Raw genomic sequence first — 26098 nt, 5'->3', positions numbered from 1 at the left:
ATTGTGTGTCTTAGAAGAAAAGAAGAGGCACATAACTGTGTTACTTTGGGCACTACTGAGTTTCAGTTAAATATAAATGTTATGGGCCTTGACAGTTGCTGCACTGGGCACTAGGTGTAAAGAGGGAGGAAAAATAGTTCCTGCTTTCAAGAGACCTTACGTTTTTAGTTTGTAAGTGCCTGAGTGTTAGAAACCTTACATTATATGACTGAACTCTGTTTGAGCCTCTTTTTTACTATAAGGTCACTCTCTTCCTTTGTTTCACTCAGTTGAAATACTATTGGAGAGCAAGTGATTGATGTATGTATTTTTATGACTGGATTCCAGACAGTAACCTGAATATGGAGGAAAGATGTTGTGGTCCCTGCCGCAAAGTCCAGAACAAATGTAGGCGTTGTCACACCAGCTTTACTTCTTTGCTTGTGGACCAATGGGGCTAGATTCGTTTTAGTCTGAAGTACTCATTTAGACTTGGCTAGAGTGGAGACAGTACACCAAGAATGTATTAGGCGCAGGCTCCAAGGAAACAAAATTAAAGTGAAAATTATAAATCTGGAAATTATTCAACCTACCTCCTATCGAGATCAGATAAACCATAATTTTGAGACCCTAAGGGGGCCGCTCCTTAGAATTCAGTAATGTTGTCTGGAGTGGCCACTTTTATTTCCTGTGGCAGGATAGTTAAAAACAATGGTGGCCAACCTAACCACTGCCAAATCTTCCCTCTGGGGAGCTAGGAAATGGGACCCAGTTTCCTTCTCAGAGGAAGTGGTAAGCATGTAACTGAAGAGAGGGGGCATTACTCCATCCTTCATTATTCTAAAAGTAATTTCACTTTATTTGGCATAGCAGTAGCAGTAAACAAAATGAAACTGGCGAAGCTGCCCGGAGAGAGAAATGGAGTTGTTGCCTTGTGGGTGTCGTAGGTAGCCCTCTCTTCAAAACAACCCTTTCTCCTTCTTCAGATTTTGTTGTTTCCACTGCGGCAGAGCAGAAAAGGCATTTGGAGACATTCCGAAGACCCGAGTAAAGTCTTCCCCAGACAAGTGTACCTGAGGGTAAAGAGGAGCTGGGGTGAGGCAGGGAATCAGGTCACAGTCAGCAAGGGAGGCAGAAGGGCAAAGTTCCTGCTGAATGGCCAATATTTGTCCCAGGAACATGTTTTAATGTAATGAATCATAGAGTAGGAGTCAAATGGGAAGCAAGATCTTGACAGTGCAATAAACCACAAAAATGGGGAATGTGCCTGCCTCCGATGTCTAAATAGCCCTGGAATTGGAGTTCAGAAGACTTGGGTTTAAATCTTGTTTCTAATTAGTACCTTTGTGCAACCTCAGTTTCTTCATCTGTAAAATGAGGGAGTTGGAATAAACTACATGGGGCTTCATTTTAGCTAGAAGTTAGTGAAAATAACCCCCATGAAATTTATCCAAAGACCCCTGGGAGGGGGGTGGTCTAGCCAAAAGTATCTGTGGTCTCTTCTCTCTTTAACATTCTATAATTCTTTTCTGATGGGCTCAGTTAAAAGGCTAAGCCCAGCTAGTGAAGAGCTTGGTTGGATCAACCTACTTTGGGACCTTGTTTCACAAACAAGGTTTTGTTGCTGGAATCTTCAGAGAAAACGACTATGAGGTGTCAAATCCTTTTCTGAGCACAGGTTTTAGCAACTGGGGGCGTTTGGGGGCAGGACTGTGGGTAACAGTGGGAGTGTGCTGGTCAGGAGATTTCAATTACTGTTTCACTCAAATTTGACTTTGCAATTAGGAGAGTGCCAGTAAGCACACACATTTCCCAGTCAGAGCTGGAGATAATAGAGGTAATAGGCACACTGGAATCTGCTTTACTGTAATGTTTGAGCTACCTTGCTTGGAAAGTCCCAGCCAAAGACAAATTTTGGAAATACCTGAAAATAGATCAACTTGATACTTGAACGGTGAGTTCAGAATTTGAGGAAAACTGATTATCTTGATTCATGATTATCTTGTTCAACTTCATTTTTGGTGAAGAAACATACTCAAAGACTTGAAGTGACTTGCTTGGGATACCCCACCCAGCTAGTAAATACACCTGGGCTTCCAAACTAGGTCTTCTGTCTTTAAATCTAATGCTGTTTTTTGCTACACCACATTTCTTCCAATAATAAACTTTATCAAAGTTGCTTGTATTAAAGGTCTCTGGTCTTGCTCTCAAAAGCAGCCCCAAGAAGGTGATGGAAGAAAGATGCAGTGCTTATTTTAAAATTCTTGGATATGGCTGGGTTATTGTGACCTGTCATTGTTGTCCTGGGGAACCACTACCACATAATCTGGGCAGCACATGCAGGAAAAATTCCACACACCCCTAAATTGAGATGATGTTGCAGGGTATTGCAAAGAGTAAAAGTTCTGTCTTGTCTAGACACAGTAACTTGTCTACTCTGGGTTTCCCTGTTGCTGCAAACTCCTGACTTAAAATTTCATGGACATCTCTACTTTCTGTGGTTCATCTCTAGAACCCAAACTTGGAGTGTTGATTTCAAAATGCTTGCTGTACTCTGAGCCCTCAATCAAATAGGAGTTACAATAAGACTGATCTTGAACTCTGGGCCATTCTGACAATTAATTTATCTATAACTCCCTATTCTAACCTTTATTCATATACTGGTAAAACTGTGAACACAAGTCATGCCCTCATGTGTCTTCATGTCTCAGCACTTTTCTGAAACTGGGATTGAATCATTCTTGTGGATTTGAGTGGCCCCAAAGAAATAAAATTTTTTTAAAAACCTCTCCTTTTCAGTTCTGCAGCAAGAATGTGCAAACTTGTCTCACTGAATATTAAGACTATACTACTGACAATAAGCTCCAAAAGAGACCAAATACATTACCTATACTGTTTTCTTTTTCTCCTAGTTCTAATCAGTATTTTCCCCCTTTAAAATGAATAATCTGTTTCTGCTTCCAGTTAATGATCTGTGGTCCTCCTCTTCCATAAAGTCAAGTCGTCACCACCTCTGGACCTCAGTTTTCTACATCTATAAAATGAATTCTTCACAAGGTTGTGAGTGAGGATCAAATTCATGTCTATGTGAAAATGCTTCCAAAAAAAAATACGCATGCTCTAATAGTAATATATGAGATGCTTGCCAACAAAAATCTATATCAATAGATGGGTAGCTAGTCTCCACTTGTTACAGGATTTAGAGCTAGAAGTGACTTTAGAGAGTATCTGAGTAATAATAAAATATATAATTTATATAGAACTTCAAGGTTTGCAAAGCACTTTACATGTGTTGTCTCATTTGATCCTTGAAAGGACCCCATGAGATAGATTCTGTTATCATCATGGTTTACCTAAAGTCACATGGCTAGTACGTATCTGAGGGAGGACTGAACTTGGGTCTCCCTGACTCAATCCTGCTTTCTAAAGAGACCCAAGGTCACACAGGTGGTAAATGAAGGGGTTTGAACCCATGTGTTCTGACTCCAATTCTAGTGGTTTTTCCAAAACACTATACAACACCCACCATCCAAAAATACTCCTTGCAACAAGCTTTAGAGTTGGAAACCCCATAAAGTATAAATACTAGAAACTGTAATTTCACATTTTTTTGAATGCCTCCTCTCAACCCTACTCACCTCTTTCCTACTAGGATCCACACCCTCAGGTAGTTCTTCTGCAGGTTTGTTCACAAGCATCTCCAGTGGGAAAGTAGGCAAAGATCCAGAAGCAAAGTTAGTGTTAACTGTGAACACTACTGGTTTAGGATTGGTTATCTCCTATGGAAGAAGAAAAGGAAATAGCTGTCTACCCAAGCTTGGTCATGGTTGAATCTTAATCTAACATCATCTTAAAGGTTACCTCCCTGATTTCTTTCCCGCATCTAGTTCACTTAAGCAATAATATATTGGTTCAGACCCTATGTCTTGCAATAATTGCAATAGGTATGCCTGTTTTATTTAGCAACCTGCTCTCCTATGGCACACACAAAGGTCAGAGATGGGCTCCAAACAATTCTAAATGTCTGTGACCTGTCAGATTTGTATTTCTCTACACCTTTGACCTTCTCATACATGTGTAGCTTTTCCTGGGTGTTCCTGGACAGTGCTGAGCCCTGGGTAATTATAATTTGTACCATATTTCTTAGTTTTATTACTTGCACTCATGCAATTGCTATATTGCTCTGGACATATTTCTGTCATTTATCAGTTGTCATCTCCCTTATTAAGGCTGTGAGCTCCTTGAGCAAAGGGACCAGACCAGGACCAAGTTTTATTGCATTTCCTCAGGCATCAAGCCAATACATATCTACAGAGTAAACATTTATTAATTGGTCATTGAAAGGAGTTGGCATTTTATTTAGAAATGAAAAACTAGAACCTAAATAAGTGCTTGTTAAAGTTGAATGGGCTGAATACTTCTCTATCACTGCTGAGAAAAGAACATGGGGACATAAGGCAAAGGGGATTCCCTGAGATTAGTTACCAGTAAACATTTCCTTAGGGGAAATGACTGGATCTCCCATCAGTAGCAAGATAAAGGACACTGTGACATCTGCTTTCCTGGAGATCCACTCAGCACCATTTATTTTGGGCTGATAAGAACCTTGCCCATGGTAGACTGGTTCCTACAATCAGTCACTAGTGTGTCCCCTGTTTAAATTACTTAATATTTATTGTCTTTGTGCCTAGTGCCTTTTTCTTTTTCCTCCCTTCCTCACTCCTGTGTGTGTATATGTGCATGTGTGTGCCTTTTTCATAATATGTACTTTAAAATGTTGAGTGAATTCCATACTCACAGCTGTGATCTGACTCAAGCTGCTGTTGTTTCCCAGTTCTGCCTTCATATCTTCGTAAGATTTGGTGCTCTGGGTATGATGAAGCAACAGAGTAGGAAAATACAGTCAGACAAGGGTGAGGAAGGAGGATCATTTTCCTTGATTAACAGAGGGTTGGTTTGTGCTCTAATCAGGGGATAGAAGAAAAACAAGGTTTCCCAAATCCAGGAAATGAAGTTGGGGTAGGAGAGGGTGAGATGGTGTAGAAGAGACATGCTCTCCCAAGTCATCTGAATCAGTTCTCCAAAACCTTCCATGTATCCAGAGCAGAGAAGGGTGTGTGACATGAGTGAGTTTTGGAAGAGTTACTCATTAGAATGTGGAGAATGACCTTAACATTTTTTTCTTACTCATTCTTAAGGAGTAAAATTATATAGGTAGGGTGTGGTGGGGAATGGTGTCAGAAATCCCACCACCACCACCACCCCGCACTTTGTATAGCTTATATCTGTGGCCCTAGCAGAGCTGGGCAAAGGGAGCAAAAAGGAATGGGGCTGGAGCCAATAACTCGTGCAGATTTTGAGAGGAAGCAACTGGGAAATTATTGGCGATTACACTTTAGATGTGCTAGTGTTCAGATTTGTAGACAGAATCAACCAATCAACAATAAGGATGACTCATTTCCATAGTGCTTTAAGGTTTAGTATCACTTTACAGGTGAGGAAACAGATGCAGGGATTTGCCCTTGGTTACGTAGCTAACAATTGCCAGAAGCCAAGTTCAGATTCCAAGGGTTGATTCCAAGTCCAACATTCTTGGAATGGATAAAACCACAGTGAATAAAAATCATGGATAGTATGTCTGTCTATGGATGAAGGAGCATTAAGCATTGTACTTAGAATTCCATCATAAGATCCCTGTCCTGGAGAGATTTTCTGGGAGTAAAGAATCATAAGAAGTGTTCTGAACTTGTATAAGCAAAGTACTGGGTAAGACACTCACATTCCACTTGAAAGGATCCCAGGCCATGAACCATCCTGTGAAAGTGGGGGGCTCATGTCCCTGTTTCACCACCACAATGGGTGTCTCAAGATCACGCCCACTGGGGTGTGTCTTCAGGTACTCCTGCACCATGACTGCTGCTTCTTTCTTCTCTTTCTCATTGGCATACATCCCAATCCAGAAAAAAACCTGTCCGAAATGCCAGATCTTTATTAAATTTGCCCTTAGATACAACTTGATTCCACTCCAGGGTGTTCCTCTCCTATCTCCCGATTTTGCAACCTCTCCCACCCTTTCACTCCCCACAGAGCTAGGGCTGAAGTCCCCTCCCATGCAGAGGCCCTGGGCACAGCCAGAGCCTCTTAGGATAGCAATTGAAAAATAAAACAACTTCCACCAGAATGAATAATTTTTTTTAAAAGTCAGTAGCTCTTGATCTCATCCCCCACCTCCAAAAGCACACTTCTCCAAGATGAAGGAAAAGAGCAAGGAAAGAATTCTGTGATCTTTAAAACTACAACTAGTACTGGAATTGGAGTACACAAACATGCTGGACTATTGCAGCACTGAGAGAAACAATGAATGTGAAGAATTATGAGAAATGTGAAAACCAAGGAAATGATGTGGTGAGGAGGAAGCAGAATCAGGTAAGCACTATGCAGAATGATAACTATAGTATTACCTGAAAGCAAAAAGTGAAGCTGTATCTGTGCAATTCCCAGGCTGGGAGAAGAGATGAAAAAATTGCATCAGAGGGGTGGAGAGCACTGCATATACTATACCAAAACAGTTGCTGTGTTGGTTTTTCTGAACTATTTTTTTTACAGTTATTACAAGGAAGACTCATCAGGTAGGAGAGGGGCCCGCTCAGAAATGAATGTAATGTAAAATAATTTTATAAAAAGGAATTAATATGATATAAAAATTAGAGGTATTAATAAAACTCGAAGATTTTTTTTAATGATGAAAACAATTTTAAATTTTTAAAATTTAATAAATATTGGATTTATTCTCTGTTGTCTGTTGGGATGGTCAGCCACAGGTAATGAATATTCGCTGATGAGCCATCCTACTTTGTCTTCCATGCCCCTGCTGCTCTTTTTTTCCCTCTGTGACACCCTCCTCCTTTCTCCCTGAGGCATCCTCAGGCTCTTTGCTCTTTTCCTCTCAGAGATTCAGCTTCTTGACCTGTAAAATGATGAGGCTGGACTAGATGACCTTTTGGATGTCTTGCAAATCTGTGGTTCTTTTGATTTTGGAAACTTACACTGATGTAAAAATAACTGAAAACTACTTACTAGGCTATCCCATTCATGAGGCAACTGCTGCCAAAGTTGCTGACTAATAGTTACAATTGCTGGCATTTATGTACCTTGTAAAATACTGTGCATACACTTATCTCTTTGATCCTCACAACAAGGCTGTGAGATAAGAGAAGGTAGTTATTCCCCATTTTATAGAGGTTGGATGACTTATGCATGATCTCAGGAACAGGATTTAGGAGTAGAGGCCAGGACTCTCCTGACTCCAAATCAGATGTTTTTCCACTACAACAATAAAACATTACTCTTAAGGAACAGAGTTCTGTGAGACATTAGGAGTATAAAAGAGTATAAATGGGATGGGGAGAGAGAGAAGAGAGTACCAAGGTTTAGACAGCATTGAGTATACTTGCAATTATTCAGGAGCATAGAATCAGTAGAGTTCAGAAAGCAATTAACAAGAATAATTCGTTAAAATAGGAAGCTGCTAGATGGGGTTTCTCCCCTTTTCCTGATTGCCCTACCCCAATTTGAGGACATTTCTTGCAACTCATTTTGCCCACAAAAAAAATTCCTGCAAGTTAAAGCTAAAATAGATTTAATCAAGAGAAAAAATAGGGAAATATACCATATGCCAGCCATATTAATATTGTTTTAGACTATTTAAAATTACTAGACAGTATGAGAATATGATGTGGAAAATGATGATTTGGTGAAGTTGGAAAAATATGGAGAGACTCAGACTTGTGAAGAAACAAGTTATCCACCCTCAGAGGAATGGAGGACAAATAAGTGGCATATGTATGTCTATAGATGAGTATGGTTATAGATTTCAAAGTATATGTACATGTATGTAAATGTACATGTGCATATGTATGTGTTTATATGTGTATATGTATGTATGTGCATGTGTTTACATATATACTCTTAATTGTACCTTTTTGGGGTGGAGGGAGGAAGTGGGGAAAAAGAACAAAGAAGGGCATAGCAGAGAACGCAAGAAAACTTAACAAGGAAGCAAAGCAAAGCTGGACAGCTCTGAATACAACATGTACTGTTTATTATATAGGCTTTCTTGAAATGGAAATTTATTGCTGTATATTCTGAATTCTCTCTTAAGTTCTGCTGTGCACATGGCAATGCTTTTTTATTTTCTTATTTTGTATTCAGGTTTATAATATATTTCTTTTTGTTTCTTATTGTGTATTTAAAAGTTTAAAATAAATTAATTTCTAAAAATTTTTAGAAAAGCAAAAAAATAATTCCTGCAGAGTTGCAGTCGTGAAATTTGGAACTAGAAGGAATCTCACAGATCTCATAATCACTTACTAACCCAACTCCCTCACTTGGCAGATGGAGAAACTAAGGCTGAGAAAGAAATGACCTGAGATTGCGCAGGGAGGGAGTAAGTAACAAAGGTGAGATTTGAATTTCAGGTCCTAGGGGACGAGCCCAGTTTTTAAGATTGGAGCGTGTGGGTCAAGGATGTAGTGCTCAGACTTGGATGAGAAGAGGGTCCTACCTGGTCCCAGACATCCAGCAGAAACACATCATCTTCTTCCAGATCATCCTGATTAAAGTCAGGAATTTCTGTGGCCTGGAAACGGCCTGTCTGATTAGAGCACTCAAAGAGACGAGGCACAATGGAAAGAGTTTCCTCTTGTAGTCTGTAGAGGATGAGGTAATGAAATTAGTTTTACAAAATTAGAAAGGAATCCCCTAGTATACCCTCTCTGGCTCCCAAAGTCTTGGGAGATGTGGAAAGAATCAATTTCTCCCTTGTTATAAGAAACCTTCAAGAGAAAGGATTCCTCACTTCCTACCTTGCTGTAACCCTCACACCTCTCAGTCTAGTATTGACTTCTCACAATTGGGAAATTCTTCCTGAAATCTAACCTCTATCCCTATGGCTGTAATTGTAGCTCATTCATTCTTGCCCTTTGCCTACTAAAACTGGAGAATTGTTGGTCGTTGTTGTTGTTTGTCATTTTTGTAGGTTTTTAAAAATTATTTGTTTTCAGTTTTCAACAGTCACTTCCATAAGTTTTGAATTTTCTCCCCCTTCCTCCCCTAGATGTCATGCAATCTAATATGGGTTCTACAATATATTCTTATCAAACACATTTTCATATTAATCATGTTGCATAGAAGAATTAAAATGAATGGGAGAAACCATAAGAAAACCAAAACCAAAACATAACAAAAGAGAAAACAGTCTGCTTCATTCTGCGTTCCAACTCCATAGTTCTTTCTCTAGATGTGAATGGCATTTTGCATCATGAGTCCTTTGGAAATGTTTTAGGTCCTTGCATTGCTGTGAAGGTCTAAGTCTATCAAAAACAGTCCTTGAACACTGTTACTCTTAGTATATACAATGTTCTCCTGGTTCTGCTCACTTCACTCAGCATCAGTTCATATAAATCTTCCCAGGTTTTTCTGAAGTCTCCCTGTTCATCATTTCTTATTCAATAGTATTCCGTCACATTCATATACCACAACTTGTTCAACTATTCCCCAATTGATGGACATCCCCTCAATTTCCAGTTCTTGGCCACCACAAAAAGAGTTGCTATAAATATTTTTGTATGTGTTCTTTTCCCATTTTTATGATCTCTTTGGAATACAGCCCTAAAAGCTGTATTGCTGGGTTAAAGGGTATGCACATTTTTAATAGCCCTTTGGGCATAGTTCCAAACTGTTCTCTAGAATGGTTGGAACTCACATCTCCACCAACAATGAATTAAGGTTCCGACTCTCACATCTTCTCCAACATTTATCATTTTCCTGTTTTGTCGTGTTAGCCAATCTGATAGGTGTGATGTGGTACCTCAGAGTTGTTTTGATTTGCATCTCCCTAATCAGTAGTAATTTAGAGCTTTTTTTCATATGACTAAAGATAGTTTTAATTTCTTCCTCTGAAAACTGCCTGTTCATATCCTTTGACCATTTATCAATTGGGGAATGACTTGTATTCTTGTAAATTTGACATAGTTCTCTATATATTTTAGAAATGAGGCCTTTATCACAGACACTAGTTGTAAAAGTTTTTTCCCAGTTTTCTGCTTCCCTCCTATGTTTGTCATTTTTGAAGAGGACCAATGATGTCATGAGGTGATGCCTTGACTCAAGAGTTAATTTTAGGATGTAAGTGAAGCAAAGTTTCACAAGGTCATCAGCCTCACTCTCTCCTCCAGAGTCATTAAAGTCCAGTGGCAAGACAAAAATCAGATGGCCCAGGATGCAGTGGATGACCTTGTTCTAAGTATTTTACAGTACCTGCTTCAGCAGCCTTCATGGCCATTGAAACAAATTGATCTCATTTGCCCATTCTGTTGAGGAAAGTCTTCACATGCTCGGGGTAGACACTCCCCTAACTCATCAATGGGTTTGAGGCTCATCAGTTACCTTGGCAGCCTGGCTTAGCCAATCTGCAAAGATGGTTTGCCAGGGTGTGGTTCCTGTCCATACTACAGCTTCTTGGAGCCACAGATGAGAGTTGGACGGCAGATGAACACCAAAGGTGGATGGGCAGCCCTGAAAAGGGCTCAGCAAGCCCTCATACCAGAGCTACTAGTCCTCCCTGAACACTCTATGCACCCCTGTTGATGACTACCCCTCTACTACTAAAGTAATCCTTCAGGGATTCAAATCCAGTAAAACCCAGAAATTCTACCATTTCACAAGCCTACTCAAGTCATTTCTTCTCCAGGCTAACCATAATCCCTTTAACTTCCCAAGACCTGAGTGGGGGAGCAAGGGTTGGGCATCTTTTCTTATCCTCAGAGAATACTATTCAGGTGCTGATGTAAGCATTTCACCAAAGTGCTGAACCTTATGGCCAGTGCCCTGCCCTTTCTGTTAAGTTTACTTAAGCTTATCTAATCTAATGGACTTGAACTCTGGGAGATTGAGACACCTCCCTCTGCCCCACCCAAGAGGTATGAGGTACACTGTTAGGCCAGCTCATGCCTGGAGGAAACTGGACAAAGACTGCAAGTCCAATTCTGGCATCTCCTAGCTCTCGGGATGTTACGTGTTTGGGGAAGGGAGGAGTCTTCTGAGCAAACAGTCAGTCTATAAATGAAACCTCATCCCCACCCTGCTCTAGCATTCTCACTAGAAAGGATATTGTGGGGGCAGTTTCTGTTGTTTGTCCTTCTTTTTGAAGAGGACCAATCACATCATGGGGTGATGCCTTGACTGAGAGCTGATTGGATTTAAGTGAAGCAGAATTGCACAAAATTGTCAAAGTCTAGTGGCAAGACAAAAGTCACGATGGGCTATGTCTGACCAAGCTCTAAGTGCTCTAGAGCATCTGCTGCTGCTGGCTTCATGCCTGTTGGAGCAAGTTGTTCTCATCTGCTCATTCCACTGGGGAAGTCTTCACATGTTTGATGTAGACCACTCCCTAACTCAGCAAAGAGCTCTAAGTCGAGTAGGTTACCCTCAACCTGGTTTAGCCCATCTGTGGAGATAGCTTACTGGTGGGTGGCTGTTATGCATGCCACAGCTTCTTAGAGCCACAGGTGGGAGTTGGAGGACAGGTAGACACCAAAGGTGAATGAGCAGCCCAGAAAAGCTCTCTGCAAGCCCTCACACCAGAGGTACTAGTCCTCTCTGAACACCCCATACATCTCAGGGGTGTGGCATAAATAAAAAGAGCTGGAAAGAGGATGACAGCTCCAACTCAGTCAAAAAAACAGCAGCCTGAGGTGGTGGGAAAAGCCCTAGATTCAAATCCTGCCTCTGACACTGGCTCTGTGGCTTTGGACAAGAAATTTAACCTCTGTGAGCTTCTTAGGTTTAAAATGGCAGGTTATATCAGATGTCATCTAGTCCAACCCTGTCATTTCACTGATAGGGAAAGGCCCAAAGAAGGGAAATGACTTGCCCAAGGCTACACTGGCAGTGTTAGAGCAAGGATTTGGACTTGGGTCCTTCAATTCTAGAGTTTCATTCTGCCCTGTAAGAAATGAGGTATGAGGGCCTTGATGATTTCTAAGGTCTTTTGACCTCTGGATCCTGTAAGACTTGGATCATTGACAGGGTCCTTCCTGTTAGAGCTAACTCTTACCAGAAGGGGTTTCTCTGACTGATAAGAAAGGATTTATGAGGAGCAAGTTACCTCTTGCTGTTAGAATAGGGCGCCTTTCCTCCCAGGGCACTCCAAAAGTTTGCTGGTTCTTGTCCCTCCACCACCACCTGCTTTTCCGTTCGAGAGATGATGTCTGACACAGTCTTCGCCATCTCCCGTTCATCTCCGCTACAGCCCTACATGGAGAGGAATTTTGAGGGTAGACTTTCCAGTTCCCCATAATACTTTCCCCCATAGTATTGGTCCAAGATGTCCCGGCTTAGAATTGACTCTGTTGTTCTCTTGAACAAGATCCCAGATTGGAGAGCTCCCTATCCCTAGGCACAGAGAGGGTCAGTGAGAAGGAAGTGGGACTTAGAATTTGTCATCTCGCCGGTCTGAGGACCTCCTTCAGGCTCCTCAAGAGCATCTCATAAGGGGATGCTACCTTCCTGAGAGCTGGTGAAGTGCGAAATGAGTCTAACCAAAGCTCTACACCCATTGGGAAGGAAACCTAGAGAAAGGCAAAGATCAGAGAGTCCCACAGAAAAGCAGAGAGGAGAAACAGACTTGTCAAAAATGCAGAGCTAAAAAGACAAAGACTGACAGTCACAAAGCTAAGAGATAGTCACCCTTAGGGGTGAGAAGAACAGAAGCTAAGAGATAGCAGAAAAAAGAGATATCTCTCCCTCTTTGCCTGCCCACAGTGGCCACTTCTAGGGGAATGGACACTCACCTTCCCATACCACAGGTAGCAACAAGATTGTGTCTTGAGGAGGAAAACATCATTGGAGTTGAGGGAACTAGCCCGGGCAGGCATTTCAAAGGCTTTAGTGTTCTTATCATTTGTTCCTCTAACTTGGAACAGCCTGGTAGAAGGTACTGGCTCAGTGTCTCCTGACCGGGAGGTACCCCCCTGTGAGTCAAGAGAGGAGGAGATGAGGAGAAATGTCAACCATAGGTCTCCAATGTGGGAGGAAGTCCAATAGTCTCTCTCTACTCCCTTATGAGGTAGAGGTTCTGGCCTTCCTACTCCAGAGATATCATACAAGTTGGGAGTCAAAGGTGCTGTGATCTTGGCCTTCACCAGGTATTGGAAGGGCTACCTGAACTATTCACCCAGGCTCCCATACCTAGAACTCTAGTGAGGAGCCTATACAATTATGGAGCTGCCCCATGCCCTCCACTCAAGGAGTACTGTCCTCAAGGAAGGATAAATGATTGGCCCTTAAAACCATGTCAGTGAAAGTATTTGCATGCTCTGTTGCATTCAAATACAAGTCAAGCCTCCGTACTCTTCTTAATTAAATTATTTACATAAGGACCATGCATGGAGCATGTTTTTTCTGTATCTTCATATCTCCCCAAATTTATCAAAGGGCAACTAAATCTCTATTTGAGTTTCCCCAAAAAACAAATGTTCATTTCTAACAACTAGTCTCCTCCCCTTTTTAGTCATCCAAGCTCCAGATCCCAGACGTTTTAATTTCATTTCTTATTCTTCCCTTGACTTAACCTCTCACCCCTAACTCACCAAGAACTCACCAAGTTCTGTTGATTCCTCCCTCAAAACACCCCTCCTTTTTCTTCCCACTGTCACTGTCCTGAATTCAGGCCCTCATCACTTCAGGCCAAGACCACTGCAACAGTCTTCTAAGCCTGTCCCCTTTAACCTGCAAGTAGTTTCTCCCTCTTCTAGTAACCTTAAGGTACTGCTTACATCACTGTCAGTCAGCAAGCAGTTATAAAGTACCTACTATGTGCTTGGCATTGTGCTAAGCCCTGGGGACAAAAGAAAGACAAAAAACTGTCCCTAGTCTTAAGCATGCCAAAGTCTTATGGATTTATGACTCTCCTTGGTTGTTTTCCATGACCAGCTGCTCTTCCATGATTTGTTCTTACCTTACCTCCCATTTCCAAACTTAACTCCCATTTACTCTGCAAACAAAGCCTCTGCTCACTGTTTCCTGAGTCTGCCATGATCGTTGCTCATTCCTGTCTCTGTCCCTGGATTCATGCTAGGCCTCCTTCATGCCCTTTCTATATCTCTCGACTGTTACAAATTCTCCTCCTTCAGTCCCCAGCTTCAGGACCTCCTCTTCCTTGGAGCCTTCTCTGACTATTCCAGTTCACAAAATCACTCCCTCCTCTGAAACCTTCCTTCTTAATCTGCATCCCTCCTTTGGCATTATGATTATGAAATAACTTTTGTTAATTAACTTTGTGTGTGTGTATGTCTCATCTTTAAATTGTATTAGACTATAAACTCCTTGAGAACAGGGACTGTGTCTTCCTTGCCTTGGTATCTCATAGGGAGCCTAGCACAATGCCTTGCATATAGTAGGTACTCAACAGATGTGTATTGAATGAATGGATCTCCCCAATTATATTTTAATATATCTTGACAGTTGGAACAACATTTCTCCTCACAGCAATTAATCCAGTGCTTGGAACATAGTATTTTGCTTTTCATATGTGTATTGTACCTTCCTTATTGATTTTAAGGCCCTTGAGCAAGAGAACTTTGTTTTTTTTTCATCTTTGCATCCCCCAAATCTAGCACAGTGACTTGCTTATAGTAGGGGTTTAGCAAATGTCCTTTTGATGTGTGAGGAGAAAACAATTAATAATATCCATTGAATGAATGAAATAATTTTCTGTTAAGTTTAAATTCATGAGGACACTATAGATGGATGTATATTTTAGGCATATCTGCACAAATGATTTCCATGTCCAATATGGGACTTAAGAGGGAAATCAAGGCAGAAGTAATTCTGTAGATTTCAGTATCATTTTTCTATTTCTTATCCACTTACAGAAAATCAAGGAGCCAGTCAAAGGTGGAACACCAAAAAGTTACCAACCGAGAAGTGATGTGAGATTGACTAATTCAGTATGACACCACCTTTTCCCACAAACTGCTCCCCTCCCTCACCACCATCATTTACCTCAGTGCAACTCAACAAATATTTGTTAAAACCCTAGTGTGTGTTAGATGCTGGGGATGACAAAATTAATGACCTAACTCCCCTCCTCATCCAGGAATTTCTTGCCCTATTGGGTAGCTTTTCTCTGATGGGAGTACTGAGAGCATTCTCTTTTACCTGGTAGACCACCATGCGTCCTTTGAAGATTGCCATGAGATGTGGGGGTTCCTTGCCCATGGGCACCCGAATCTGGACAGCCTCATCATTGTACTTCTGGTCCAAGATGACGGCTTGATATGCTGAGGCTGCAATCTCATCCTGACTAGCAGAGCTTCCCTGTAGAATTTATGGGTGGTGATGGATGGGGAGAAAAGTGGCTAGATAGTCCTCCCCACCTACCCTTAAGTCCTTCCCAGAGGGTAAACCCAATGGAATCCAAGCTTTATCTCAGCTTTCCATATCAAAAATATTGCTCCTTCTCCTCATTTCAGTCTGATCTAGAGTCCCCCATATCTGAGAAGAAAGGAGGGAAAGGAAAGAGAGGGAAGAAGAGGGCTTTGTCAAGACTGAGAAGATTGTGGTGTCAGGGGTAGGAGAGGGAGTGGCAGGTACAGGGAGAACCAGAGGAGAAGAATTAATCGACAAACATATACTAAGTGCAGACTATATGTGAAGTATAAAATGATTTGGGGCAAAGTAGATAAAATAGGAGAAAAGGGTAGAACCTGAAAAAGAAGGGAGCCAGGGCTTTGCTCTGGGGTTCAAGTGGACTCTGACCTGCCATATGTAGAGTAGGTAGTTCTTTTTCTCATTGACTAGGTAGGTGTAGAGCAGGAGGTAACAATCCCCACCAAAGAAGTGTCCCAGCCACCGGGGTTCCACTGGCACCAGCTCCAGGTTCTCAATCCTCCATACCTGTATGGAGGTGTTGGAAGAGTAGGAGGAAAGGGAGTGCTCAAGGGTGATGCTTCCAGAGAAGCTAGATGGATGCTACCCAGGAGGTCACAGACCCTGCCTTCTGCCACCCAAATGGAGGACATTCTTTCTCCTTTCTGTAGCCCACGGCCAGCATGCCCCTCTACTATACCTGGACTTCCCCACTTCCATCATCTACCATCTTCTGCTGGGCAGCCACTTGAGGCTTGACATGCAAAGATTCTGCATCAAACTTCACTTGTTCCACTTTGGCTAGGGTGAAAAGGAGGAGAGAGAGAAGCTCAGAGGAGTGGTCGGCCCTCTCCGTGAAGTCTTCCTGATTCCTCAGCTACTTCCCTCTCCTTGGAGGTCCTCTCACTCCTAGAGTCCATACCACACATTAAATTTAATGAAGCACTGTTTTGTTGGGTTATTTTTTTTTGTCTTCTGTGTGAGGTAGTCTTGATTCCTGGACCCTTACAAGGACTTCTAGGGCCAAGCCTCATATCTTATACTTCTTTTCCCTTGGTGGAAATGTCAGTCTGGTACCCTAGAAGGAGGACTGGCGCAGGTATCAGAAGACGAATTCAAATCCTATCCTTGATGTTTTCTAGTTGTGTGTGTGTATGACCTTGGACACAACACAACTTCCTTTGGGACTTAGTTTCCTCATCTGTAAAATGAAGGCTTTGGATTCAGTTTCCTCATGGCAAAATGAAAGAGTTGGACCAAATGATCCCTTCTAGCTTTAATGTTCTGTGGCTCTGTAATTCTATGAAGATAGAGGAATGTGGGAAAGAAGGTTGGGTGGGCAGGGCCCAGGGTAGCTCTCCTAACCCAGCTCTGATAGTCAGAGCACCTTTCCTAGGTTGTTAATGGCTCCTCACCCACAGAGCCCACAGTGTGGGTTTTGCCAATGCCGGAAGTTCGGTTGGGTACTGTCCACTTCTGGAAAAGCTGTTGGAAGACAGCTGATTCTGCACCATCATTCTGTATCTCCACCTGGGTGCTATCTGGGTACTTTTTGGCCTTGATGAAGTTCTACAAAGAGATGTGGTGATGGAGAGGAGAAGGCATCCATGCCCAAGACTAGGTTTTGCCCCCAACCCAACCTTGACCCTAACCCCAAACTTAACTCTGATCCTAACCTCAATCTTCTCTTTCCTGAGCTTAGTTGAGATCATAGATCAATTTCCTTCTCTCTCCCTCCCTCCTCTATGGTTCTGGTGGTCTTTGTTTTAATTAATCAGTCATTCAATCAGTCAATCAAATGTTAATTAAGGCAGTGTTTGTGCTAGATGCTGGCATATAAAGAGAAAAATGGAATAGTTCTTGCCCTCAATAGGGTTTATAATCTATCGCTGAAAACAAAAAGTAAATATACATGTATATGACAAAAAACAAAACAAAATGAAACCCCAACAACTAAAAGTAATTTGGCAGGAGAGCTCAAGTAGTTGGGGGAGAGGGAGATTTTTAAAAAGTGTCTTGCGAGAAATAGCACTTGAGCCAAGCTTTGAAGAAAGCTAAGTATTCTAAGATGAGATGATCTGTAGGGAGGGTATTTCAGGCATGTAGTAAATAAAGGAGATGATTGATGGAATGTGTGACCAACAGCAAGATCATTTTGGTTGATCCTTGGAGTGTGTGAAGGGAAGTAATAAGCCTGGAAATATAGGTTGGAATCAGGTTGTCCCATGATTTCTTTCATTGCTGTAGCATTCAAGAGACTGCAGAGCCACTTTGGAAAATATTACAGAAAAGATTCCTATGCAAGTATGGGTTGCATTTCTAAAATTTCTTCCATGTTGAGAGCCTCTGGGAGGCCCCTAAATTCCAAGATGGTGCCAGAAATGACTGATCTTTGGAATCCTTGGGTTGCAGGCTACCCTTTGATTGTTCCAGAATATTTCCTAGAAACCTGTAAGGTGTAATGGATCCTAGCCTCCCCATGCATTCAGTTGTCTCCATTTTTTCTCTTTCCCTCTCTGTCTCTTCCTTCTCTTTTCTTTGCTTCCCTGCTTCTCTCTCTGCTTTTCTCCTGTCTGTTCTCCTCTTCCTCTGTTCTATTGCTTCTCCTCCAATCCATTTCACTTTGCTCCCAAATCTCTTGCCCCAACTCCTTACCAGAGCTTGATTCATGGCCCCTTTTTTCTCCTCAGAATTTGCTCTCTTCCCCTTCCACACAAAGATCTTCAGACCTCCCTGATCTAGAATATAGCAGTCCTGGGGGAGGAAAGAAAAAAGAGGAGGATGGGAAGAAGAGAAAAGAGTAGAAAAGGGTCAGAGTGAAATTCTCATGGTCCCTATTCTAGTGGGCAAGAGACCTCAGGGATACAGTGAAAGATGCTCAAGGAGCTCAGCCTCTAGAGCTGGTCTTCCTCCCTCCAGGGCATCTTCCCCAACTCTCAACCAGAGGATATAAGAAATCTAAGTGTGGGAGCTTCCCTTCCCTATGGGGTAAAGATAGGGCTTGGGATCCACCCTCAGAAAGGGAAAGGAGAAAGGAAAGAGACACCTGGAGTTCAATGGGATGGAGAAGATCTGGGTCCTGGCAGAGCCAAAGAGTCCTCTCCCTGGGCCCTTCTTACCTCATGTTTCAGTAGGTCCTGGGTGAGAGGATGAGCGGCCACTTCTTTCACCACCAGTTTGCCCTCTGAGTCAGACACACTGCAGAGGATGAGGGAGGAAAAAGGAGTTGAAGTTATTTGCGGGCTGGTCACCTTCTGGGTCCTAGAATTCCAACTGCCTGTAGCTTCTCTCTCTAGGATCTCTATCTTTACAGCTGCTTGTGTGCCCCCTCTAATGAAGCCTCTTCCTTGACACTGGGGGTCAGAACAATATTAAAAACTTGAAGACTCTTCAGATGAATACCCTATAGGTTAGAACATAGGATGCCTCTGAATACAGGATACACCTTCAAAAGGAAATCTCTTTGAAAGAGTTTGTTCAAGGTGATTGAGCCAAGGTGATTGAAATGATTCATTCAAGGTCACACAGGTGGGATATGAACTGGGGAATGGCTAACCAAATCATGGTACACGCATATATTGGAATGTTACTGTGTAATAAGAAACAATGAATATGAAAACTACAGAGTATGCGGGAAAACACATAAACTGAGACAGCAGTATCAAGAAAACAATAAACATGATGATGACAGCAATGTAAATGGAAAGAGCCATAAAAGAATGGAAACAAATGGGAAATTATAATGACCAAGTTTAGCCTCAAAGAAGAAACACCAAGGGCCCCTCCCTTCCAGCAACCATGGATGGGTATGGAACGCTGCATTCGATGTCAGGCTTTTTTGATGTACTCATTAGGACTGTAACCTGTGTTTTTGTTCTCTGTCGTAAGTAAAGGACTGGGGGATCAGCTACATTGAAAAATATACGTGATATGAAGATAGAAGCACTCAAAAAACCCTTATTTAAAAAAAACTAAATTATAAAAACAACTAAATGAGGAAACCATGACTGGATGGTGGCTGTGTCCTCTCTCTTTTTCCCTTCCCTGGTAGCTAGTCCCTTGGAGAGGTCAGACTCAGATGCTTAATGGGATGGGAACAGGGTAAAAACTAGCACGTAAATCCAATGCTGGCATGTCTGGCTAGATTAAAAGCATCATGGCATCTCAAGCTAGACAGGACCTTGAAGAACCTCCACTCTGGCCACCCCATTTTACATATAAGGAAACAGGACCACAGAGATAAAGTGACCTGCCCAAGGTCATACCTGTAAGGAGTTAGTGAGAGCACAACTTTTAGCCAGATCTTTTAACTTGAAAATCAGTGTTCTTTCCAGAAGAAGACTCCTGTGTTCTGTAACTGGATGACTCTGTGTTCTTCTAGATTAATTTTATTTTATCTCATTTGCCCTTAAGAACTGATGAAGGTCATTTGAAAAACCTGACTCTGGTATTGTCATAGTAAAGGAAGGAAAGAAGGAAACAAGCACCTACTGTGTGTCAGGTACTGTGCCAAGGGCTTTATAAATACTATCTCGTTTGATCCTTGAAGCAACCCTGGGACATAGGTGCTATTATTGTCATTTTACAGTTGAGGAAACTGAGGCCAACAGAGGTTAAGTGCCTTGTCCAGGGTCACATAGCTAGTGAGTGTCTGAGACTGGATTTGAACTCGAGTCTTTCTAACTTCAGGCCAGCACTCCATCTATTGCACTACTTGGGTAGGTAGAAAGCAGGAAGTGTGACCCCAAAGACCGGAGTGATAGCCATAAGGAAATACAGAGGAGGCCTCAGCCCAGTATTCCTGCATACTAGCCAGTAAAATTTGGGAAGAAAGGAAACCCTTGGTGAAGCAAGACTTTGATGGGCATCCCGTCCTCCTGAGCTCTGCTTTAGCACACCCAAAGAGTCTTCCCTTTGGCCCTTCTCTTCTCTCTTACCTTACACACACAGAGAGACACTTACTGGTAAAGTTTCAGGGCAGCCTTGAGAGCTGGTTCTACCACAGTGTCAGGGATGGCTGCATTCAGTTCCTTTCTCTGGCCAAGCACATACTTCATCACTTCCATTAGTTCAGGTGATTCAGCTTCCCGATCACCCTCCACCACTCCTACATATGCCCGGCCACCCCGTTCCTGGTCCCGGATCTCCTTTGCCAGGTTCATACCCTGCAAAGTAATGGAAAGGGGAAGGGTGCCTGGAAAATTCCTGGAAATGCCCCCAATCCCTTGCTTCAGCGAAATGATAGAAGGAGCTTCCCAGGACGCAAATTTTGGGCAAAGGAGGGCATCAGCTTCCCATCCTGGGTAATGCTAAGGATGACCTGAGATCTAAATTCACTAAGGAAGTAGGTCTAGCAGACCTTGTTAGACTACCTGTGGCCCTGTCATAGGATCATGCATGGCTAAAAGAGACCTTAGAAATGATTCATTGTACAGATGAGGAAACTGAGATCTAGAGAGGGGAGATGATGTGTCCAATGTCACACACACAAAAAGAGCTGGATTTCCAGTTCAGGTCCTTTGGCTCCAAAGCCAGAGTTCTAGGATGCTCTTGATGTTCCCTATAACCTTAACCTAATTGCTCCTGAATATAAATGTTGGCACTGGAGAAATATACAGTGTGTGTGACTTGCCCCCAGCTCCCTAAAGAAGGGACCACAAATCTGGCTTGATTTATCCAGATACCAACAAGGTGACCAGGAATCCAGATGGTATGTGAAAGAGGTTTCTGCCTCCAAATGTTTCCCCCAGGATCTCTCTTTCATCTAACCTCCACCGCCCCACTCCCCCTACAACTTGGTCATGTATTCCTGATGCTCATTCCTTTGGATTAACTTTGAAGACCACAGTTAAAAAGCAACATTGTGTCTTTGAGAGGTTACACTCTACAGACATTGTAGTACAGTGGGAAAATAATATTCTTTCATCCCTTTAGAGACATAAGACCTGAATTTAATATAGGAGAGATGCTCCAACTGTACCAGAAACTGATCAAGTGGCAGACTTTGTTTGTGGAAATTATTGAACCCTGAGCAGAAGGGACTGATAGCTTCATAAGTTAAGAAAGGATTATGGAATGTGGGAGGGAGAAGTCTTGGAATCTAGAGGGTGAAGCTGCTGAGTTAGAGTATAGTAAATCATTCTCTACCAAAATCAGTTTTATTAGCCAATTAGGAAGTAGCACCTGTTAGGAGAGATGAATTTTCAGCTCTAAGAGAAGGAATATGTCTCACCTGAAGATTACACTTCTTTAGCACATCAACTACTTCATAAATGCTTGTTAAACAAATGATAATCCTTACACACACACACACACACACACACACACACACACACACACACACACACATATCCCTCATTCCCTCTTGGGGGCTGAGAGAGTAGGGCAGGGGGAAGAGGCAATAAAGAAGCCAGGAGTTAGATCAGGAATGCACAGGCCCAGTATTGGAGTGAGAACCCCAGGGCCAGAGGAGAAGGTAAGGTAAATGAGGATTCTTATAGGTCTGTCAAAGAAGTGACCAATAGGTTGAGTGATAAAATTGGGGTCATGTGGAATAAGAGTGAGCATCTGGTGGCAGAGTTTTCATAGGATATTTTATAGAACTGGGACCTTAGAGATCTAGTCGAAATCTATCATTTCTCAGATGAGGAAACTGAAGTCCAGTGAAAGGAAGTGATTTGTCCAAAGCCACAGAAGTCAGTATTTTAGGAGACAGAATTTGAAGCCAGGGCTCTTTCTACTGCACCACCCTGCCTCCTGGGGGACTTTACCTTGAGCCTCTCCATTCGATTGCTTTCTGGGCCATTCCACTGTATGATGAGCTTGCCCAGGTCCAGAAGGAAAACATCTCCTCGGTTGAAACTTTTCCATGACATCTCCACCTATGAAGTTGGTGAGGGAAGAAAGTAGTCCAAATTTGTCTTCATCTGCATGTTTCCTGTCTTCTCTCAGACCTTTGTCCCCAGAGTCCCCAGCTATGGAAAAATCCCAGTCATCATCTGGAATTCCAAGCTTCCATTTCCTGGTCCATGGATTATCTCTCCCTGATACAAAAGGGGGAAATTAAGGCCTACGAAGGGACAAGTGTTGATTGGACATCATGGCCCATAGCCCTTCCTCTAGTGATATTTAAGCCTTCTTGGGGGAGATAGATGGGAAAGACTACTATGTCATATCTGGATAACTGTGGCTCCTTGGGCCAACTCTTTCTTTCCTCAGAGTTAAAGACTCTGTACCTAGTTTCTTATACTCTTTGATCTTCCCATCTCAAGGACTTCCCATGGACGCATCTGTAAGGAAGCCTTCTGTGATTAGTAATACATCAGAGAAGTCTAGAAGATCTTATCAAGAGGAGACCGCAAACCAAACCCCATCACTTTGGCCTTCCACTGACCTCTCCAGCCACCACATTTCTCTTTCCCTTGACATGTAGCAGACATTGAATATCATATGAGTTGGTTTCCACCTTCTTCATGCCAGAGGCCACTCCTCCTTTCCGTATCCTGGAGAGGAATCAGAGCCAGATCAGTGGGAACTGCACACATAATAGGATTATCTAACTATCTGCAGTCTCAAACTGATATAAGGAGTTAGCTTAACTATCAATGTTAGTTTGGGGCAATATAGAAGTTCATGAGATCACAGAGTTTGAACTAGAAGAGAAATTAGAGATCATCTAATCTCATTTTACAAATGGATAAATTGAGGCAGGAAGGTTAAGTGACTTGCCCATGGTCACACAGCTAGCCAGGACTAGAATGCAGGTACTGACTCTCAGCCTGGTGGATTTCTTATTGCACCACAATGTGCAATTGTGACAAAAACTCACCATAGGAAAGAGTGGCCAGGATGGGAAGAGTGAGGTCAAGGATAAAGGAATGAAACTTTCCCTTCCCTTACCTCTTCCAGTATGCCTCAGTTCTCCAAACTATCCAACTCAGGGCAATCCCTCATCAGAACTGCAAGTTCTCTTAGGGAAAAGACCAGGTCTTGTCTAAACTTTACATCTTATAAGCACATAGTAGGTGCTTAGTAAGTGCTTATTAAATGAATGATTACCACCACCACTCCAAGTCCTCTAAATATACAGCCTTTACTTCCTCTAGGGAGTAGGAGGATAGGAAGAGGAGGGAGCTAGAGGTTAGATCAGGGATCCATAAGAGTGCTCCAGCAAGATAGGGATATGGAAGAAGTCATTGGATGGGGAGCTAGGGAATCAGGGCTTGTGAGAGAGGAAGGGGGGAAATAGGAATGACTGGGCCTTGGAAATGACCAGAAAACTTAACAACAGGAAGATTGGGGTCATCAGTATCAGAAGAGGCAAAGATGAAGACAGTCTCCTCAGAGATGCAGTCTTTCCCTGCACTGGAAGGAGTTATTTGGGAAATGGGGGGAAAGGCATCCATACACAAGTCCTTGCTTGAAGTAAGCCCTGAAGGTATCACTCTCATGGCCCTGGACCTCTCTATGCTGGACAGCCCGACCCTTAAGGAAGTCATCCATCTGGGTGGTATAGATGGCAGCTGCCCCCTGCTCATCTTGGGATGAATCCTGGCCCAACCAGTAGTGAATGTCATAAGAGAGATTGTTTCCTGTCTTATGGATCTGCAAAGAAGAAAACCATAGAATGTCAAGAAGGGAAGGACTTTAGAGTTCAATAGTCAAATCACCCAATCTGAGAATAGAAATGACTTCACCAAGGTCACAGAGTGAGTAACAAGGACAAAACTTGAACCAGGTCTTCCAACTCCAGCCCACTGCTTTTCCCGCTATCTCATGTTGTCAGACTCTCTGTAGCCTGCTCAAGGATGACAGATATCTTCAGTCTTCCCATCTCCACACCCCTACCCTGGTTACTGTGTTCTCTTCCCTTGAAAATTCATGGTTTTCCATTTTTCTCTCTCCTCTGAACACCCATAACACTGTAGGAGTCAGTAATCTAGTTATGATTGTGGATTTGGAAGGGACCCTAGAAATCATCCAGACCAACCCCAATTTAGTGTCAGGACTAAGTCTCCAATCCGGGTGTCCTACCGTCTTCTTGTGTTGTTCTTGGTTTGTTTTTTGTGTGTAAATCTTAGTTTAGATTATAAGCTCCATGAGAGTAGCAATCATGTTGCCTATAGTAACTATCAGAGGACCAGACTTAGAGTAAATGTTCAGTAAATATTTGCTGACTTCCTCCTTCTCTCACTAAGGGTCCTGGAACTCCAAATTTAGTACAATTGGTTCAGGAGGACCTTGACCAAATGCTCCCAGAAAGGGACATGGGAGGTTCAGGTGGACCCCTTCCTTTTTTGCTCATTCTTCAGATCTGGCCCCTTTCTCCCTGTGTACTCACAGCGAGGACAATGTAGCAATCTCCATCAAAGAAGCTTCCAAAGGAGTTGCTGGGGACCGGTACCATCTGCATGGCCTGTGGCAGGAGAAGGAAAAAGGTATGCAGGGCTGGTTCCCTCCCCATGAGCCAAGCTCAAAGTTAACTGTGGTGGGAATGAGGGAGATGAAAGCAATACCAGGTATCCCAGACTCCTCAGCCCTGAACTCGGGACTGATGCTCTGTGGACTTGAGAGGAGAAAGGGAAGGAACAGAAGAGGGAGGTGAAAGATGAAGAGAAGGATGAAGAGGAAAAGACAAAAGAGGACATGTAAATATAGAGAAGAATGAAGAAGGAGAGAAATCCAAAAATGGGAGGGGAAAGGAAAGGAATAGGTGTTCATATAGTGCCAGAGACTATGCTGAGCGCTTTACAAATATTATCTCATGTGATCCTCATAATATTTTATTATTATTTATTATTATCCCCATTTTACAGAGGACACTGAGGCAAACAGAGGTTAAGTGACTTGTCCAGGGTCAGGTCCAGGTTAATTTGAACTCATGACTTCCTCACTTCAGGCCTAGTTCTCTGTTCATTATTCCACCAGCTGCCTCAAAAAGAAGAATAAGAAGTGGAAGAAGAAACGTTAGGAAGATTCTGGAAAAGTAGAAGAGAAGGAGGGAGAAAAGCTGAAGGAACAGAAGACAGAGAAGGGGAAGGGGGAATAGGAGTCAAGGATGAAGATAAAAAAAGAGGAGGAGATGGAGAAAGAAGAAAAATAAGATGAAGAAGGGGATAAAGAGAAAGGAAAGAGAAGAGGGAGGAAGGATGAAAAGAAGTAAGTAATTAGGGAGAAGGAAAGAAAATGAAAAGGAAGAAAGTGAGGAGGAGGTGAGAGAATAAGAAAGAGAATGAGAAGGAAAAGGAGTGAGTGCTAATAGTTAAAAGATGGAATTAAAAGAGGAAAAGAGGGAGTGGAAGGGAGAAGCTTGAAGGAGTCGGTTATAGGCACAAGGCATTAGGGGAGAACTAAAAGTTGCTCCCTTCCAGCCTGACCAGTCATGCTGAAGGGAGGGGACCACTGCCCAACTCCTTCCCAGTCTGGTCACTTACCTCTATCCTCCATATTTGTATTCCAGGAGTGGTGATGTTTAGAGAACCTTTGACTTGGGTACTGAGCTTTGTCATGGCTGAACCTGGAGCAAAGAGAGAGAAAAATAAGGAGACGGTGCTAGTAACTGATGAACCTTCTGTAAGGCAGCTTCATACATGGGCCTTTAAGTCTCAGTTACCCTAATAATTCAAGGATGTCACCTTTTGACTGAGAAGTGATTGACTGGAAAGGCAGAATGAGACATGTGTCCAGATCC

General features: G+C 42.5%; 1 protein-coding gene across 1 annotated transcript; it reads right to left on the bottom strand.

The window, feature by feature from the left end:
• Positions 1–810: 810 nt before the first annotated feature.
• On the bottom strand, positions 811–25921 carry VIL1 (villin 1). The gene is made up of 19 exons (XM_072617780.1): positions 25842–25921; positions 24749–24823; positions 23816–24012; positions 22802–22910; positions 22179–22289; positions 20371–20573; positions 18528–18606; positions 18064–18162; positions 16824–16977; positions 16109–16209; positions 15799–15936; positions 15199–15357; positions 12831–13010; positions 12146–12291; positions 8543–8687; positions 5759–5947; positions 4778–4846; positions 3618–3758; positions 811–1052 (listed from the first exon to the last, which is right to left on the bottom strand). Exons 1-19 carry the CDS (start codon positions 25914–25916, stop codon positions 939–941), a joined length of 2484 nt encoding a protein of 827 aa, XP_072473881.1. The 5' UTR covers positions 25917–25921; the 3' UTR covers positions 811–938.
• Between the last annotated feature and the right edge of the window lie 177 nt (positions 25922–26098).

The sequence above is a fragment of the Notamacropus eugenii genome, chromosome 6, assembly GCF_028372415.1.
Source record: "Notamacropus eugenii isolate mMacEug1 chromosome 6, mMacEug1.pri_v2, whole genome shotgun sequence".
In the NCBI taxonomy this organism is placed as follows: domain Eukaryota; kingdom Metazoa; phylum Chordata; class Mammalia; order Diprotodontia; family Macropodidae; genus Notamacropus; species Notamacropus eugenii.
Note: the sequence above shows the minus strand (reverse complement) of the source record. Positions and strands in the feature narration are given on the sequence as shown.

Excerpts from the sequence above, each read along its gene's own strand:
- VIL1 (XM_072617780.1), bottom strand. The coding sequence starts at position 25,916 with ATGACAAAGCTCAGTACCCAAGTCAAAGGTTCTCTAAACATCACCACT. Across the intron at positions 24,824-25,841 it reads TACAAATATGGAGGATAGAG|GCCATGCAGATGGTACCGGT; the intron begins GTAAGTGACCAG and ends CTCCTGCCACAG. Across the intron at positions 12,292-12,830 it reads GCTACCTGTGGTATGGGAAG|GGCTGTAGCGGAGATGAACG; the intron begins GTGAGTGTCCAT and ends CTCTCCATGTAG.